This window comes from Bombina bombina, chromosome 5, assembly GCF_027579735.1.
Source record: "Bombina bombina isolate aBomBom1 chromosome 5, aBomBom1.pri, whole genome shotgun sequence".
NCBI classification, from domain to species: domain Eukaryota; kingdom Metazoa; phylum Chordata; class Amphibia; order Anura; family Bombinatoridae; genus Bombina; species Bombina bombina.
Window position 1 is genome coordinate 931,665,069 of NC_069503.1, and position 17,135 is coordinate 931,682,203.

Genomic DNA, 17,135 nt, shown 5'->3' on the forward strand with positions numbered 1-17,135 from the left:
ATGATAAAACAGACATTACAATACACACACAAATAAAGTCCAGCACTCGCTCACAAGCTCTCAGCTAAGTTTAAAAGCAAACTAAATACATTTATACATATGTATAGAAATACATACATACTAATATACATACTGTACATATGTATACATGTTCCTATGGATCCCTATGTAAAAGCACTTTTAGCCAGTTTCTTTTTCTAACGCCTGAGATCTCATATCTTTGAGCCCTCATAACTTTTATTGCTATTTTTTTTTATTATTAGATTCTGTTATTATGAGTGTACTTTTAAATGTATTTTTGATCACGGCGTTGAATCAGACACTGATTCTCCCGGGGGGGAAGACGTGATTGGAGGATGACGATCAATCATTTCTGACGTCAGAAATGGCTTGCGACGACCGTGGGAAGCTGGAGCGGCTGTAAAGTTTAAAAGGTATTTTTTCACAAGTGAAATGTAAATTAAAGTGAAAGTGCCCCTGTTTTTAATCAAATTTTTTTTAAAAAAACAGGCACTTTAGCATCAAAATTTACATTCACTTTAAGCTATACCCTCAACAATATTTGTCATAAAAAAAGTAATTAATGGACACTTTCATTGATCAAAATCATTGTAGACGCTAAAATATATAACCCTTTCATTTTGTTATTCTTTGCGCCGTTCCTCCACTCTTTGGTATCCAGCAAGTTAATAATCACGCACCTAGTTTTGACGCCAAAGGGGGTGCGTTACGATTGGCTACAGCGTGACTTGTCGCTTTACAGAAATAGACTATGCGTTGTGGGCGGAGGAACGGCGGAATGTATAACAAAATGAAATGGTGATTATTTATATGTTTTAGTGTCTACAATTATTTTGATCAATGAAAGTTCCCATAATTTACTTTTTTATTACAAATATTGTCAAGAGTATAGCATAAGTTAACAATCAATTTAAGCAACCAGTATAGCTAATTATACTACTAGTATTTGATGTGCTTGTTTTGGGGTGGATTGGAGTGGGTGGGGCTATAAAATCCATAAATGGGTGTGCCTATGATCCAAAGTGTCCATGGATTTTTTTCCCCAAATGTTGGCAACTATGATATATGTACAGCCACCAAACATGAGTCTACCTAGGTATGCTTTTCAATAAAGGATAACAAGAAAATAAAGATAATTTTATAATAAAAGTAAATTAGAAAGTTGTTTAAATTTGACATTTGACTCTACGGTCCCTATAGGGAATCATATTCCTTGTGAGAGAAGCAGCTACCCTCGAAACTCTAGATTCAGCATTATTGTGCTTGACTTGATAGTGTTTGAAAGTTCCATTATTTTATAGGGGCACGTGACATACGTTGTTTATTAAGCCTATATTTACTTAATTCTCTCTTTTGTAATTATATCTTATAAACATCAATTTATCGAAAAGTTCTTTGGGGTTTGTATAAATTAACAAAACCAGTTACCAGCATATTTAACAGCCAACCACTAAGGGCGCTATCATTATGAATTTGCAGCTTACAGATATGTAGCTTTACCTCGGACCAGTGCCCACCAAATAGGTATTTGTACCCTGTAGCGTCATGGGCCCAGGGTTACAGCCGAGCACACGCACCACACGAGAGGACAACTGCTCGATACGAGGTAGCAGCGATAAAGACATCTTGTCACTTCGAATAAACTAGAAAACCTAGAAATGTCTCTACAGTCACTACCAAATAAATGAAATGACAAATGGCGACGACCAATCAGCTTATGCTACGTCACTGACAGTCCTGAAGCGCATGAGCGCAGAGCGTAGCGGAAGAAGAAGCTAGCGAGAGCTATTAACGAATTCGCTGCCGTATGATTTTAATTGCTTGCTATATTTACGGTATATATATATATATATAAAATTTGAACGCTGTGTGCGTTTGTGGAAGTATTGGCATGTCACCGAATTTCCATTCTTAATAAATTCTTACTCTGTATTCAGATATAATTATACTTTGCTGCACAGATTAATAAATAAGTATTGGGGATTCGGTAACTATTAAACCATATAGTAGTATTTACTATTATCAAATTAATTGATTTAGAGCTCAGGGTTAGAACGTTATTGTTCTTTACTATATCGTTTTGGTTTCAGTTACATAAGGAGCCAATATGATGATTGAAGGTACATGAAACTAAGTTTTTATTTTTTATTATTTAGAAAGAGAATGCACTTTTAACTAACGTTCCAGTTTACGTTTATCTAATTTATTTAGTTCTCTTTATATACTTTGTTGAAAAGCATCTCAAAATAGGCTCAGGAGCTGCTTATTGGTAGCTACACATGGATACCTCGTGTGATTGGCTCGCCCTTGTGCAATGCTATATCTTCAACAAAGGATACCTAAAGAATGAATCAAATTAGATAAAATAAGTAAATTGTAATGTTTAAAATTGTATTCTCTATCTGAATTATGAAAGAAAAATTGCGGGTTTTGTTTCCCTTAAGCACTTGCTCTACAGTGAAAAATAATAATACAATAAAATAACAATGCACCTGCACTCCCCATACCTGCCAACTTTTAAAAATATTTCATAGTGTTCATTAATTTGCATATTCTGTGATGTCACAGGAAATAGGCGGAAATTACCAAACAGTCTTTTACAAATGTTAAAATATTACTATGTATTTTTTATTTGATTATTTAATAACAATTTATTGGGATGTACATACTAATGTAAAATCATGTCTAAACAGGAGGGGGACAAACTGAATGTGGAGAGACAGAGGGGAGGATAGAGAGAGTAGAGATAGGGGGGAGAGAGAGAGAGACACCACTGAAAGTAAAAATCCCCATTTTATCCCCACATTATATACTAAATTTTTCTTTGCATACATGTTGTGTAGATGATCCATATATATAGATTATACCGCTTTTTTTTTTTAAATGTATAGTTTTGCTCAATTTTAAATTACATTGCGCTGGTTTTCACACTCCTAACCAAGCCCCAAAGTTTTAGGAGAATACTAACGTATACAACATTCTCTAGCTTGCTCCTGTTTGTGAAATTAATTTGTATACAGCGCCAACATTACACAATACAAGCTCTCAAAATGAGAACCCTAAAAACTCAAAGATAATAGATATGAATAGAAGGAGGGAGAGCCTAAAAAAGGCTAAAGTATCTACATATGCTAAAATATTAAGATTATTATTATTTTTTTTTAAACCTTGATATTTTAGCATATGTAGATACTTTAGCCTTTTTTTAGGCGCTCCCTCTTGCTCCTGTTTGTGTAAAGAGTCTTTTCATATGCAGGGGAGGGGGGAGTGTCTTAATATTTCCCACTTTCAGTGAGTGTTCTAGCTAATCCTTTTAACAGAGCTAAACTGGAAGCTTCCTAGTAAGTTTTTAAACTGTTTTATACTAGATTTTTATATCAGCATCTGTGCATATTTTTCTTTATAGTAGTGTCTATTACATGCAGTTAAATGAAAATTGGTGTATACTGTCCTTTTAACCTCTAATTATTAGATCCCATCAGCTAATAGTATTTTGTTCTTTATGTACCTGTTTAGGGAGGAAAGTATATACAGTAATTTTATGAAATTGTACTAGAAACAAGTTTCAGATACGTTTTGATTTTGACATTTGCGTTAGAAGGTTGTATGAGGAAATATTGCAGAGAGGAACTAAGACATTGACATTGGGAACAGTACAATGTGTGTGTGTGTTTATAGGGTGCAGCAAAAAAATATTCTTGCATCCAAGTAAATGGCTGAATGGAAATTTTGAAAATAAATTAGGGGAAACATAGTCTTGAATAACTACTGACAAAATGACAACACTGAAACACTCTCTATTTGCCAAATACAATGCAAAAATGTTTAACGCAGCCGTGGATATGATCCATGTGCTTAAAGTGTACAGCCTAAAACATAGTATAACAACAGGGAGCAAATAGACATTCTGATTTGTTTTAATTTTTTTTAATTATATCTATAATTATCTTTCACCAATACAAAGCTATTTGCCTAACATTTAGGAGTTGTTATAATGAGTTGCTGTTTAATTCAGCTGCCAGGCAATTACAAGACACTGCACAGACATGGGACATCTGAACCCACAGAGAGCAGCGGTAGCCCCCCTCTTGCCTTACTTTACTTTAATACAGGTGTGTATATATATATATATATATATCTTACCTATATTGTACTAATATATTAATCTTTACTTTAATAAACTTTATCTTATTTTATACATGGGAATATATATATATATATATATATATATATATATATATATATATATATATATATATAGGGTGCAGCAACGCTATAAACATGCCCCAAACAAAGTTGCACTCTCAGGATATTTTCACAGCAGTCAGCTTTATTGGATGACGTTTCAGAGATGTGAACTCTCTCATACGTTATCCAATAAAGCTGACTGTTTGCTGTGAAAATATCCTGAGAGTTCAACTTTGTTTGGGGCATATTTATATATATATATATATATATATATATATATATATATATAGGAATAAGTAAAATGTGTCTCCTCAGTGGACTGAGTTGACACAAGTGATACTCTGTAGTAGGCGCTAGTCAAAAAGTGAGTAGGAAATAGTGGCAGCTATATAGGACAAATACTGGGAGGGTTGTGAAGCCCTAGACAGTAAGAGTAAATGTATATTCAAAGATGGATACAGCGCCTATATGTCCAATATACTGTTGGGGTATGTGAAGAGTAAAAAAATGGGTAAAAAGAAAATTAAAAAATAATAAAAGATAAATAAATAAAATAAAATAAATGAAAGTCCAGCTAAAAATTGCATACAAAATATATGAACTCAGAAACAATGTTCATATGAGTCCTAAAAATGATATAATTCGTAGTGAATCTCCAGATGTAGTTGATATACAGTTATAGATGGTATATAATACCCTTACCAGATATTACCTCAATCGAATGAGGTAAGTATGCCGCACTGGGGGTATATATAGATGATTGGCTTTCCTCCTTGTATCCAGCTGTAGTGCCTCTTGTGATATTCGTTGACCTCTTGGAGTATGCAGGGATGTGTTTCTGATGGTGAATAGATCCCTTACACTTCCTGTGGGTTAGTGGTTGGCCTCTTGGAGTGCTTTTTCTGTCCTGGTATTAACTTTCTCCAGCGTGAGGATACCTAAGATTTTGTGAATCAAATACTCTGTTCAGGTCAGTGTCAATATATCTAATACATGTATTAGATATATTGACACTGACCTGAACAGAGTATTTGATTCACAAAATGTGACAGGAAGTGGGTCTCTTGGTACTGCTGGTCGGCGTCTGAGGTGTTCCCGCTGAGATTTGCTACAGGCGAAAGACAACTAGCCAGAGGGCATTACCGCTCATACATTACTGTCATCTTGTAAGTGTGCAATTTTCTGTGTGTGTCATTTACCTGAATAAACGCTGCTGTGATTCGTGGATGCGCTGTTTTCTTCTTGTCATTTCTTATTCAAGGGTATAACCACACATTCCGACTGATTCACACTCGTACCTTCCCCACTGGCCCATCTTGGCTGATTTTATACTCCCTGGCTTTTTGCTGCACAAGAACAAACAATTCTAACCATTAGAATTGGTTTTAAACAGCTATTCAAGGGTTAAAATGGTTTCTAACCCCACTTCCCGACTGATTCACACTCGTGCTTTCCCCACTAGCCCATCTTGGCTGATTTTTTACTCCCTGGCCATTTGCTGCACAATAAAAACCAATTCTGATAGTTCCTAGCCATCAGAAATGGTTTTCAACAGCTATTCAAGGGTTACAATGATTTCTAACCCCACTTCCCGACTGATTCACACTCGTGCCTTCCCCACTAGCTCATCCTTGCTGTATATTCATTCCCTGGCCTCTTTCTGCACACAAAAACCCAAACAATTCTGCTAGTTCCTAGCCATCAGAATTGATTTTCAACAACTATTCAAGGGTTAAAATGATTTATAAACACACTTTCCGACTGATTCACTTTCCTGCCTTCCCCACTAGCCCATCTTGGATGAATTTTCACTTTCTATCCTCTTGTTGCACAAGAAAAAAACAATTCTGATAGTTCCCAGCCATCAGAATTGGTTTTTAACAACTATTCAAGGGTTAAAATGATTTCTAAACACACTTCCTGACTGATTCACACTGATGCCTTAGCCACTAGCCCATCCTGGCTGTATATTCACTCCCTGGCCTCTTGCTGCACAAGGAAACCCAATTCTGATAGTTTGTTGCCTTCAGAATTGGTTTTCAACAGCTATTCAAGGGTTACAGTTATTTCTAACCACACTTCCCGACTCATTTACACACGTGCCTTCCCTGCTAGTCCATCTTGGCTGAATTTTCACTCTCTTGCTGCACATGAAAAAACAATTCTGATAGTTCCTAGCCTTCAGAATTGGTTATCAACAGCTATTAATGGGTTAAAATTTATTTCTAAACACACTTCCTGACTGATTCACACTCCTGCCTTCCCCACTAGCCCACCCTGGCTGTATATTCACTCCCTGGCCTCTTTCTGCCCAGGGGAAACATAATGTGACAGTACCAGCCATCAAGTGTTTTACCATCCATCAGATTGGTTTTCACCACTTATTCAAGTGTTTAACTGATTTATAACGAAATGTCCCCACTGTATGGCTGTTTGAGAGTCTATGGGCTCTAGCGTCGTTGTACACTTTTTAACGCCTTAGTTTGTTTGGAGCATTGGACTTTGGCAAGGGGTGGTCTCTTCCTTGGGTCAGGACTTGCGAGTTACCTCGTTATCTGGGTTGATCTGGATATTGCATTAATATGTCCCTGTGGTCTGGTTTTTATATCAGACGGGGTGTTAAGTTCTCGGATATTGTTTGTTTAAACAATTGGGACTCGGATCTGTTTTCTCCCTGGTGCTTCCGGTTGCTGAGGCTTCGCTCAGTGTTTTCCTTTGTGGAGTTGTTGCCAGACTTTTTGGCTCTAGGGCTGGTTTGGGGTTCTCCAGTTCCTGGGAACTTGGGCTATGTCCTTTTCCTTGGACTACTTGACCTAGTCACGGTTGGCCAGGTTGTCTATGTGCTGATGCTCATTGGGCCCTTTTCTTAGGATAGGGGGCTTATTCTCCTTCTTAAGGAAGTGTGGTCCTTTTTCTAGGGATTCTCTTGGATTCAGGAGGTTGGAACTGAGAGTAAACCTTTCAGAGAGGGGTGTTTTTCTCTGGATTGTTACGTTCCATCTTGAGTTTTGCTGGCTCCGTGTCGAGACTATGGTGGGCCTTTTGTTAGATTCCGTTGGGTCTACGGCCTTGTTGTCTGTTTCTAATGAGTTGGGTTGACACCCGTGCTCTGTTGGGATGGCTGTGGCCATTCTTCTGCTCGTTTTTGAGCTGGTGTTGGGGTTCTTCTGTTCCCCATGTTTCAGAACTGCCGATGCTTGGGCTGGCCCGGCTGGGAGTGGGTTCTGAGATGTGTTGTCATCTTTAGGATTTAGGTTGGCATAGTAGCTATCTCCCTGGGCTTGCAAGCAGAAGGTCCAGGGTTACCATACACCTTTGGGTGTAACCTCTCTCTCTCTTGGGGGTGCAGTGGGCCTCGTTGAGGTTATGTGCTTCCCCTTTTGGAGCCCTGTGTGTAGGTCTGTCAGCTTCGATTGCCTAGAGTGTGCCCTCTGTCTGGGAGTTTTCTTTTGCAATCTGTTCTCTTGCTGGCCGCTTTTTACTTCTCAGCAAGTATTTTTCTGTGCCATCCTGATGATGACTGCGTGTTCTTGACTCAGGGTTTTTCGTCCGGGTCTGTTACACATTCTCTTTTGTCTGAATACTTTAGTATTCTTAGTTCTGACGATGTGAGGACTCCGTCCTCAGTTGTCTTTCGGTACTTTGCACGATATTGAGAGAAGGGTTTCTCTGCTTAGATGCCCGGTCCTAAACCTTTGGTGTCTGCTTGGTCTGGGCGTAGCCTCCCCTTGTGTGTCAGGATCCATTTGGATCTTTGTGAGCTGGGCTCACTATTGGGGGTTTTCCTTTTATGGATTTTGTGGTGACCTTTCGGTTTCCCCTCGGTTCTTCCCCTATCCCTTGGGGAGTTTAGGCTGGTGTTCCCCTCTTTAGTGAGGGGTGAGCGGTGGGGGACCAACTGTTGGGCGACGGTGTCTCCTGGCTCAGTTGAGTCCGACTTTGCGGTCTCTAGCTAGGCTTCTGGACTATCTGCTGGTCAGTGTCCTTGGGGCCTTTCCTTTTTAAAGTTTTCCCGGCTTCGGACGAAGCAGGGTTTTTGTTGGGTAGTGGTTTCAGGCTTGGTGCTCTCAGAATGGGCTGCCTATTGTACCCTCCCGTTTTGGCATTTAGTGTCCTCTTTAGCTTGGGTATGGTTTTCCCAAAAGTAATGAATGCTGCTGTGGACTCTTTACCATTAGGAAGAAAAACATAAATTATGCTTACCTGATTATTTTATTTTCTTCCGTGGGAAAGAGTCTACAGCCCCCTGCGCATTTTTTTATGTGTGGCGTCTTAGTTGTGTTCTTCTGGCACCTTTTCACCCTGATATTTCTTCTACTGTTCCTTGGCAGAATGATTGGGGGATGAGGGAAGTGGGAGGAGTATTTAAGCCTTTGGCTGGGGTGTCTTTGCCTCCTCCTGGTGGCCAGGTTCTTATATCCCAAAAAGTAATGAATGCGGCTGTGTACTCTTTCCCACGGAAGAAAATGAAATTATCAGGTAAGCATAATTTATGTTATTACCCATTCCATTCAGTTTTGCATAACCAATATGGTTCTAATAATATACTTTTTAATTCTGTGATTACCTTGTATCTAAGCCTCTGCAAACTGCCCCCTTATTTCAGTTCTTTTGACAGACTTGCATTTTAGCCAATCAGTGCTTACTCCTAGGTAACTTCATGTGGGTGAGCTCAATGTTATTTATATGACACACATGAACTAACACTCTCTAGTGGTGAAAAACTGTCATAATGCATTCACATAAGAGGCGGCCTTTAAAGGGCCATGAAACCCACATTTTTTATTTCATGATTTAGAAAGAGAATGCAATTTTAAACATCTTTCTAATTTACTTATATTATCTAATTTGTTTTATTCTTTTGATATTCTTTGCTGAAAAGCATATCTAGATATGCTCAGTAGCTGCTGATTGGTTGCTGCACATAGAAGCCTCGTGTGATTGGCTCACCATGTGCATTGCTTTTTCTTCAACCAAGGATATCTAAAAAATGAAGCAAAATAAATAATAGAAGTAAATTGTAATGTTGTTTAAATTTGTATTCTCTATCTGAATCATGAAAGAAAGATTTTGGGTTTAGTGGCCCTTTAAGGTCTAAGAAATTAGCATATGAGCCTATTTATGTTTAACTTTCAACTAAGAATACCAAGAGAACAAAGCAAAATTAGTGATTAAAGTAAATTGAAAAATGAAAGTTTATTTTGGACTTGACTGTCCCTCTAAGTGCTCTCAGGCAGAGCTCCCATTTGACTCTCATTTAGCAGGTTGGTTTGGGAGTATTGTCCCGCCCACAATTCTCTCTACCTGAAAAACGTCCCAGTTTCACTTTATCACTTTGTGAAGCAAGGTAACAACTAACAATGTCCTTTCCATGCTCTATTAATACCCACAACCCAGTGCATAAATAGCCCACCCACCTCTACCCAAGGATGAATCAGCCCCATCTCATGTGGAACAACCCTGGTTTCATTTGCCTCCTGGTCATGTATGCTTGGGAAATTCTGATCAGGATCCTCATATGTCAATAAACAGCCTCAGGATCATGCTTTATATGGTATTTAATGAATGAGACAGTACAGTCTCTCATTTTCTGATTAGCCAAGAGCTCCCAATCATCTAGTATTAGCTAGATTGTCACAGTCTCTCTGCTTCCAATTTCCCTAAAATTTTCATACTAATGTCCCATGTTTGCATGATAGTGAAATAAGTCACAAGCTAAACATAATCAAAAATACTTGAACCACCCAGTCACACCTTTAGACCTAATACATGATGTAATATTTTGCACTTTCCTATTCTGTATTCAGTAAAGGATGTGATTTATAAACGTTAAAGGAGCATTATGCATAACCTATTAACTTTATGACTCTGCTGCAAAAGTGTCCCTTTTTCCCCCAGATGCTGGTAACTAAGTCTTACATCACTATTCAGTACTATCCATGTGTATCATTTAAAAGCAATAAACAGCAGTAGCAAAGGAGATTATGTAAACACAGAGGCATAACTAGAAACCACAGGGCCCAGGTGCAAGAATCTAAGAAGGGCCCCCACCACCACCCCTCCCCCCTCCAAAAAAGGTGAATTTAATACATTTTTTTTTTACATTTAACACAGAAAAATATTGTGAATCAGATTACATGTCTGCAAAAGGAGGTACCCTGTGCCCACAGTCTGTGAGATGGTCTGACCCTCTATTACTGTATATATATAGTGACACTATTTAACCCCCCCAGTACTGTATATAGTAAGTTAGTGACACAGTCTGTAATCTGCCGGTGAGATGGCTGGCCTGACCCTACCTGCCCAGTACTTTATAAAGTGACTACAGTAGTCAGTGACATGGTCCGCCCCCCCCATACTGTATATAGTGGTACTGTATAGTGACACTGTTTACCCCCTGCCCCCCCATGCTGTAGTAACAAGGTCTGTAATTTGCTGGTTCCACACATACACACACATACATGCATAAATACACACAGTCACATACATACACACACACACACACACACATAAACACCAATGGGTAAAACAGAAATACTAACCCCTGTAGTCATGCCACACTCACATGATATCAGTGCAACTGTGCAGGCAGTGGTAGGTTAACGTTTTTTATAAAAAAAAAATTATAAAAAAAATAATAATTTTTTTTAAGCTGGGCCCCCACCCTCAGGGGCCCAGTCGCACCTGCGACCTCTGCACCCCCTGTAGTTTCGCCCCTGTGTAAACATACTCAAGGGGTGTATTCCTGGATTGCTTTGAAATAGCAAATAGTGTTTTAAAAACATTGCCTTTTTATGAACACTATACTTCATTGTTAATACATAATATGCCTTTATAGAACTTACATTTTGTCCTTTTAATATTTTATGTTTTAACTTATTAATAATGATTGTACATAGAAATCATGTTCTTTCTCTTCAGAATTAGTTTCTTATACAAGCCCTACACTAAGATTCTAGGTCAGGACAATACACACAACCTGTTGCTATTTGCTTAATTATACCATGTGACATTCAATTCATATTTTTTCTTACAAACAAAAAGTTGTGAACCTTTATATTGGTCACCAGAGAAACAAATGACAGCAGAAAGTAACCTGACAGTGAAACTTCCCCACTTAATACTTCCTGCTGTGTTGCTTTGTGTTTACTTTACAATTGCATTCTTTCGCCAAGCAAGTCTGATGGTAAGAATCTCGGTTTTCTTTTACTAGTTGCAGTAGATTACTTTGTAATAAATAAAAGTTAGGAAGGATTTAAAATATAAGAAGAGTAGCTGAGTGAAATATGTACATTTTTTAATTAAATTTGTATGGTTCAAGGTTAGTTATTAAATAGTTATTGTGCTGTTTTAACATTGAGATATTAAACTAGACAAAATATTAGACTAGACTTGTAATTAAATAAACACAATTACATAAAGGACCTTCATTAAAACATATTATTTTTGAATTGAATGACAGTTTCATTTTTCATGTGAAAAGACAATGAGCACTACGCTACCGTACTAGGGCGTGTTTATTGCAAGGTGCAAAAGGTTATACTGTATTTCACTACTGCAACTCAAGGTGAACAAACTCACAAGTAATCATACTGAAGAATATGTTTAGTTAAGCTGAAATAGTTGTTCAAAATAACCTTAACATTAGCTCAGATTGACAACAATCTTTTTAAGGGACATGCAACCTAAATGATTTCTTTCATAATTCAGATAGAGCATACTATTTTAAACAACTTAATGTAATTTAAAATTGCATCGGAATCATGAAAGAAAAACATTGGTTTCATGTCCCTTCCCTTTTAACCTAAGGGGTTTTTAAGTCAGCCTCAAAAACTGTCAAACTGATATTTAAATAAATTTGAGCTATACCATTCAGAGTGTGCACGTTCACAAATTGGTTTTGGAGTCGAAGACTAAATATGACTGGGATTTAAAAAAAAAAAAAAAAAAACCCCTCTATAGACTTAATGCAGAGGCTTAAATGGACATTCCAGACAAAATTGGAATCCACATGGATGCATTTCAGTTTTGAAAAGAAGCATTTATGTAATATACATTTATTAGCAAAAATGCTTCTAATAAAAGCTATAGCTGTTTCAAAAGTGTATTTAAATATGCACTGTGCACCAGCATTTTAAACATGGAACTTGCTCAGAGAGCCTAAGATGCTTGTACCATCTGGTAATAACTCAATTTGTTCATTGCTCACATGATAGAAGCCCCACTTATGCTCTGAGGAGCTGCAGTATTTAAAATGCTGGTGCACTGAGAATATCCAGCTATGCTTCACATGCACGTGCAGAGAAAAATGTTAACACTAAAACAGTGATAACTTTTACAAAAAGTATTATTGCCAATACAAGTATATTGCAAATGTGTTTCTATTCAAAGATGTAATTAAACTATGTTCATTTAAATTTTGACCGGAATGTCCCTTTAATATTTGTTATTGCATTCAAATATTCTAATGCAAAACAATTGAATCTCTTTAATGCTTTTTGCCATAATTATACAAGCATTATCTCTTTGTCAAAGAAAACACATGATCACTTTATTATTATATATATATATATATATATATATATATATATATATATATATATATATATATATATATATATATATATATATATATATATATATATATATATATATATATATATATATAAATAAAAAGGAATTGCAGGGGTCCCAGAATGATTACTTTAGAGTTATAGTAGGTTGTGAGACATTTTAGTGTACCAAGAATACATGTAGTAAGATGTAAAACTGTGTTTTAAATGCTTCATGCAAAAAAAACAAATTGCACAGTACAACGTTACTCTGTGAATATACCAAGGCTATTAACGGTATCACAACTTATTAGGAATGATATAAAGATAGGATTAAATGACTGTCTTCCATTCAGAGAACATTACACTGTATAGAGCCACATTTTTTTTTATAAACTAAGACTTCTAAATATAATTCAAATATAATCACATTTTATAATTTGCATATGTTGTTTAAACTACGCTATGCTTCTATTCTTGTACCCAATAGAGCAGACTGCATGTAAAAAACAAGGTGAGTACAGTCACTGGTGCACTGTAAATTGCCATTTAGGGGCCGATTTATCAAAGCCGAATGACCCCTGATGCTCCTGTTTCCGGAAACAGCAGTTATCCTTAACTGGTCATCTGCCTCTGAGGCTGCGGACATCAATCCGCCCGATCTTATACGATCAGGTTGATTGAAACACCCTGCTAGCGGTCGATTGGCCACTAATCTTCAGGGGGCGGCATTGCACAAGCAGTTCACCAGAACTGCTTGTGCAATGTTAAATGCCAACAGCGTATGCTGTCGGCATTCAGCGATGTCTGTCGGACATGATACACTACAGCGTATCATGATGGACAGACATTGATAAATCGGCCCCTTAGGGGCATATTTATCAAGCTCCGTATAGTCTAAAGACCGCTGCTCCATAACTTGTCCACCTGCTATGAGGCGGCGGATAGTAATCAACCCGATCGGGTTGATTGACACCCCCTGCTAGCTTTGCAGGGGGCGGCATTGCACCAGCATTTTACAAAAACTGCTGTTGCAATGTGAATTACCGATAGCGTATGCTGTTGGCATTTATCGATGTGTAGCGATGTGCAGCGGACATGATATGCTACTTCGTATCATGTCCGCTCGCACATTGATACATATGCCCCATAGTGTACACTGGTGAATGCTTTGAGAAAGCAGGTCTTCTGGCTTGTATGGATATGAAAATGAGCTCTGTGATTATATTATGTTGCTACTGTATATGACTATAAGAACAAAATATAACCACTTCTAGGTTATAGTGGATAAATATGTTGTTATTTATTTAATATATTCTAAGTGTTAGTGCTTGAGAACTATTTTTGTAAATTTACTCTACAATAAAATACTTTATTTACTGAAAACTCTTCGTTCACTTTTTACTTACTAAAAACCTTCGCCTAGATTCCGAGTTTGGTGTTAGCCTTAAAAAGCAGCGTTGAGAGGTCTCAACGCTACTTTTTAACGCCCGCTGGTATTACGAGTCAGGCAGGCGAGGGTCTACCGATCACTTTTCTTCCGCGACTCGAGGCTACCGCAAATCCCCTTACGTCAATTGCATATCCTATCTTTTTAATGGGATTTGCCTAACGCTGGTATTACGAGTCTTGGAAGAAGTGAGCGGTAGACCCTCTCCTGGCAAGACTTCTACCGCATTTAAAAGTCAGTAGTTAAGTGTTTTATGGGCTAACGCCGGAACATAAAACTCTTGACTACAGTGTTACAAAGTACACTAACACCCATAAACTACCTATTAACCCCTAAACCGAGGCCCCCCCCCCCACATCGCAAACACTATAATAAAATTATTTAACCCCTAATCTGCCAACCGGACATCGCCGCCACTTTAATAAATGTATTAACCCCTAAACCGCCGCACTCCCGCCTCGCAAACACTAGTTACATTTTATTAACCCCTAATCTGCCTGCCCTAACATCGCCGACACCTACTTACATTTATTAACCCCTAATCTGCCACCCCCAACGTCGCCGCTACTATATTAAAGGTATTAACCCCTAAACCTAAGTCTAAACCTAACCCTAACCCCCCTAACTTAAATATAATTTAAATTTAACGAAATAAATTTAACATAATTAAATAAATTAATCCTATTTAAAACTAAATACTTACCGATAAAATAAATCCTAAGATAGCTACAATATAACTAATAGTTACATTTGTATCTAGCTTAGGATTTATATTTATTTTACAGGCAACTTTGTATTTATTTTAACTAGGTACAATAGTTATTAAATAGTTATTAACTATTTAATAACTACCTAGCTAAAATAAGTACAAAATTACCTGTAAAATAAATCCTAACCTAAGTTACAATTACCCCTAACACTACACTATCATTAAACTAATTACCTAAACTACCTACAATTAATTACAATTAAATTCAATAAACTAAATTACGAAAAAAAACCACACTAAATTACAGAAAAAAAAATTACAAGAAGTTTAATCTAATTACACCTAAAAAATAAAAAAGCCCCCAAAATAATAAAATGCCCTACCCTATACTAAATTACAAATAGCCCTTAAAAGGGTCTTTTGCGGGGCATTGCCCCAAAGTAATCAGCTCTTTTACCTGTAAAATAAAATTACAATACACCCCCAACATTACAACCCACCACCCACACACCCCGAATTCTAAAACGCACTCAATCCTCCCTTAAAAAAATCCTAACATTACCCCTTTGAAGATCACCCTACCTTGAGCCGTCTTCACCCAGCCGGGCACAAGTGGTCATCCGATGGGGCAGAAGAGGACATCCAGACCGGCAGAAGTCTTCATCCTATCCGGGCAGAAGAGGACATCCGGACCGGCAGAAGGCTTCATCCATCTTCTATCTTCTATCTGACGAGGAGCGACTCCATCTTGAAGACATCCAGCGCGGAGCATCCTTCCAGCACGATGGACTAATGACGAATGACGGTTCCTTTAAATGACGTCATCCAAGATGGTGTCCCTCGAATTCCGATTGGTTGATAGGATTCTATCAGCCAATCGGAATTAAGGTAGGAAAAATCCGATTGGTTGATTTAATCAGCCAATCGGATTGAAGTTCAATCTGATTGGCTGATTGGATCAGCCAATAGAATTGACCTTGCATTCTATTTTCCTACCTTAATTCCGATTGGCTGATAGAATCCTATCAGCCAATCGGAATTCGAGGGACGCCATCTTGTATGACATCATTTAAAGGAACCGTCATTCGTCGTTAGTCCGTCGTGCTGGAAGGATGCTCCGCGCCGGATGTCTTCAAGATGGAGTCGCTCCTCGTCGGATGGAAGAAGATAGAACATGTCGCTTGGATGAAGCCTTCTGCCGGTCTGGATGTCCTCTTCTGCCTGGATAGGATGAAGACTTCTGCCGGTCTGGATGTCCTCTTCTGCCCATCGGATGACCACTTGTGCCCGGCTGGGTGAAGACGGCTCAAGGTAGGGTGATCTTCAATGGGGTAGTGTTAGGTTTTTTAAAGGGGGGATTGGGTGGGTTTTAGAGTAGGGGTGTGTGGGTGGTGGGTTGTAAATGTTGGGGGGGTATTGTAATTTTATTTTACAGGTAAAAGAGCTGATTACTTTGGGGCAATGCCCTGCAAAAGGCCCTTTTAAGGGCTATTTGTAATTTAGTATAGGGTAGGGCATTTTATTATGTTGGGGGGCTTTTTTATTTTATTAGGGGGCTTAGATTAGGTGTAATTAGTTTAAACTTCTTGTCATTTTTTTTTCTCTGTAATTTAGTGGGTTTCTTTTCCCGTAATTTAGTTTATTGAATGTAATTGTAATTCATTTTAGGTAGTTTAGGTAATTAGTTTAATGATAGTGTAGTGTTAGGTGTAATTGTAATTTAGGCTAGGATTTATTTTACAGGTAATTTTGTACTTATTTTAGCTAGGTAGTTATTAAATAGTTAATAACTATTTAATAACTATTGTACCTAGTTAAAATAAACACAAAGTTGCCTGTGAAATAAATATAAATCATAAGCTAGCTACAATGTAACTATTAGTTATATTGTAGCTAGCTTATGGTTTATTATATAGGTAAGTATTTAGTTTTAAATAGGAATAATTTAGTTAATTGTAGTTATTTTATTTAGATTTATTTAAATTATATTTAAATTAGCAGGGTATTAGGGTTAGGTTTAGGGGTTAATAAATTTATTATAGTGGCGGCGGTAGATTAGGGGTTAATTAATTTAATATAGTTGCGGCGACGGGGGCAGATTAGGGGTTAATAACTATAATGTAGGGTTCGGCGATGTTGGGGGCAGCAGATTAGGGGTTCATAAGTATAATGTAGGTGGCGGCGGTGTCCGGAGCGGCAGATTAGGGGTTAATAG

General features: G+C 37.6%; 2 protein-coding genes across 3 annotated transcripts in view; one reads left to right on the forward strand and one right to left on the reverse strand.

Annotated features, from left to right (window-relative positions):
- The window catches only part of LACTB2 (lactamase beta 2), a 35,121-nt gene extending 33,399 nt beyond the window's left edge, over positions 1-1,722 (reverse strand). Inside the window, exon 1 of the mRNA XM_053715117.1 lies at positions 1,522-1,722. Within this exon, the coding sequence (XP_053571092.1) occupies positions 1,522-1,646 (125 nt within the window). The 5' untranslated portion in view covers positions 1,647-1,722. The remainder of the gene's footprint in view (positions 1-1,521) is intronic.
- Positions 1,723-1,743: 21 nt separating this feature from the next.
- XKR9 (XK related 9) overlaps positions 1,744-17,135 on the forward strand; it is a 157,694-nt gene continuing 142,302 nt past the window's right edge. The window contains exon 1 of one of the 2 annotated variants that reach the window (XM_053715115.1): positions 1,744-1,856. The gene's annotated coding sequence lies outside the window, so the exon portion shown is untranslated. Of the gene's footprint in view, positions 1,857-11,288; positions 11,396-17,135 lie in introns of those variants that run through there. The other variant, XM_053715116.1, reaches the window with a different exon arrangement.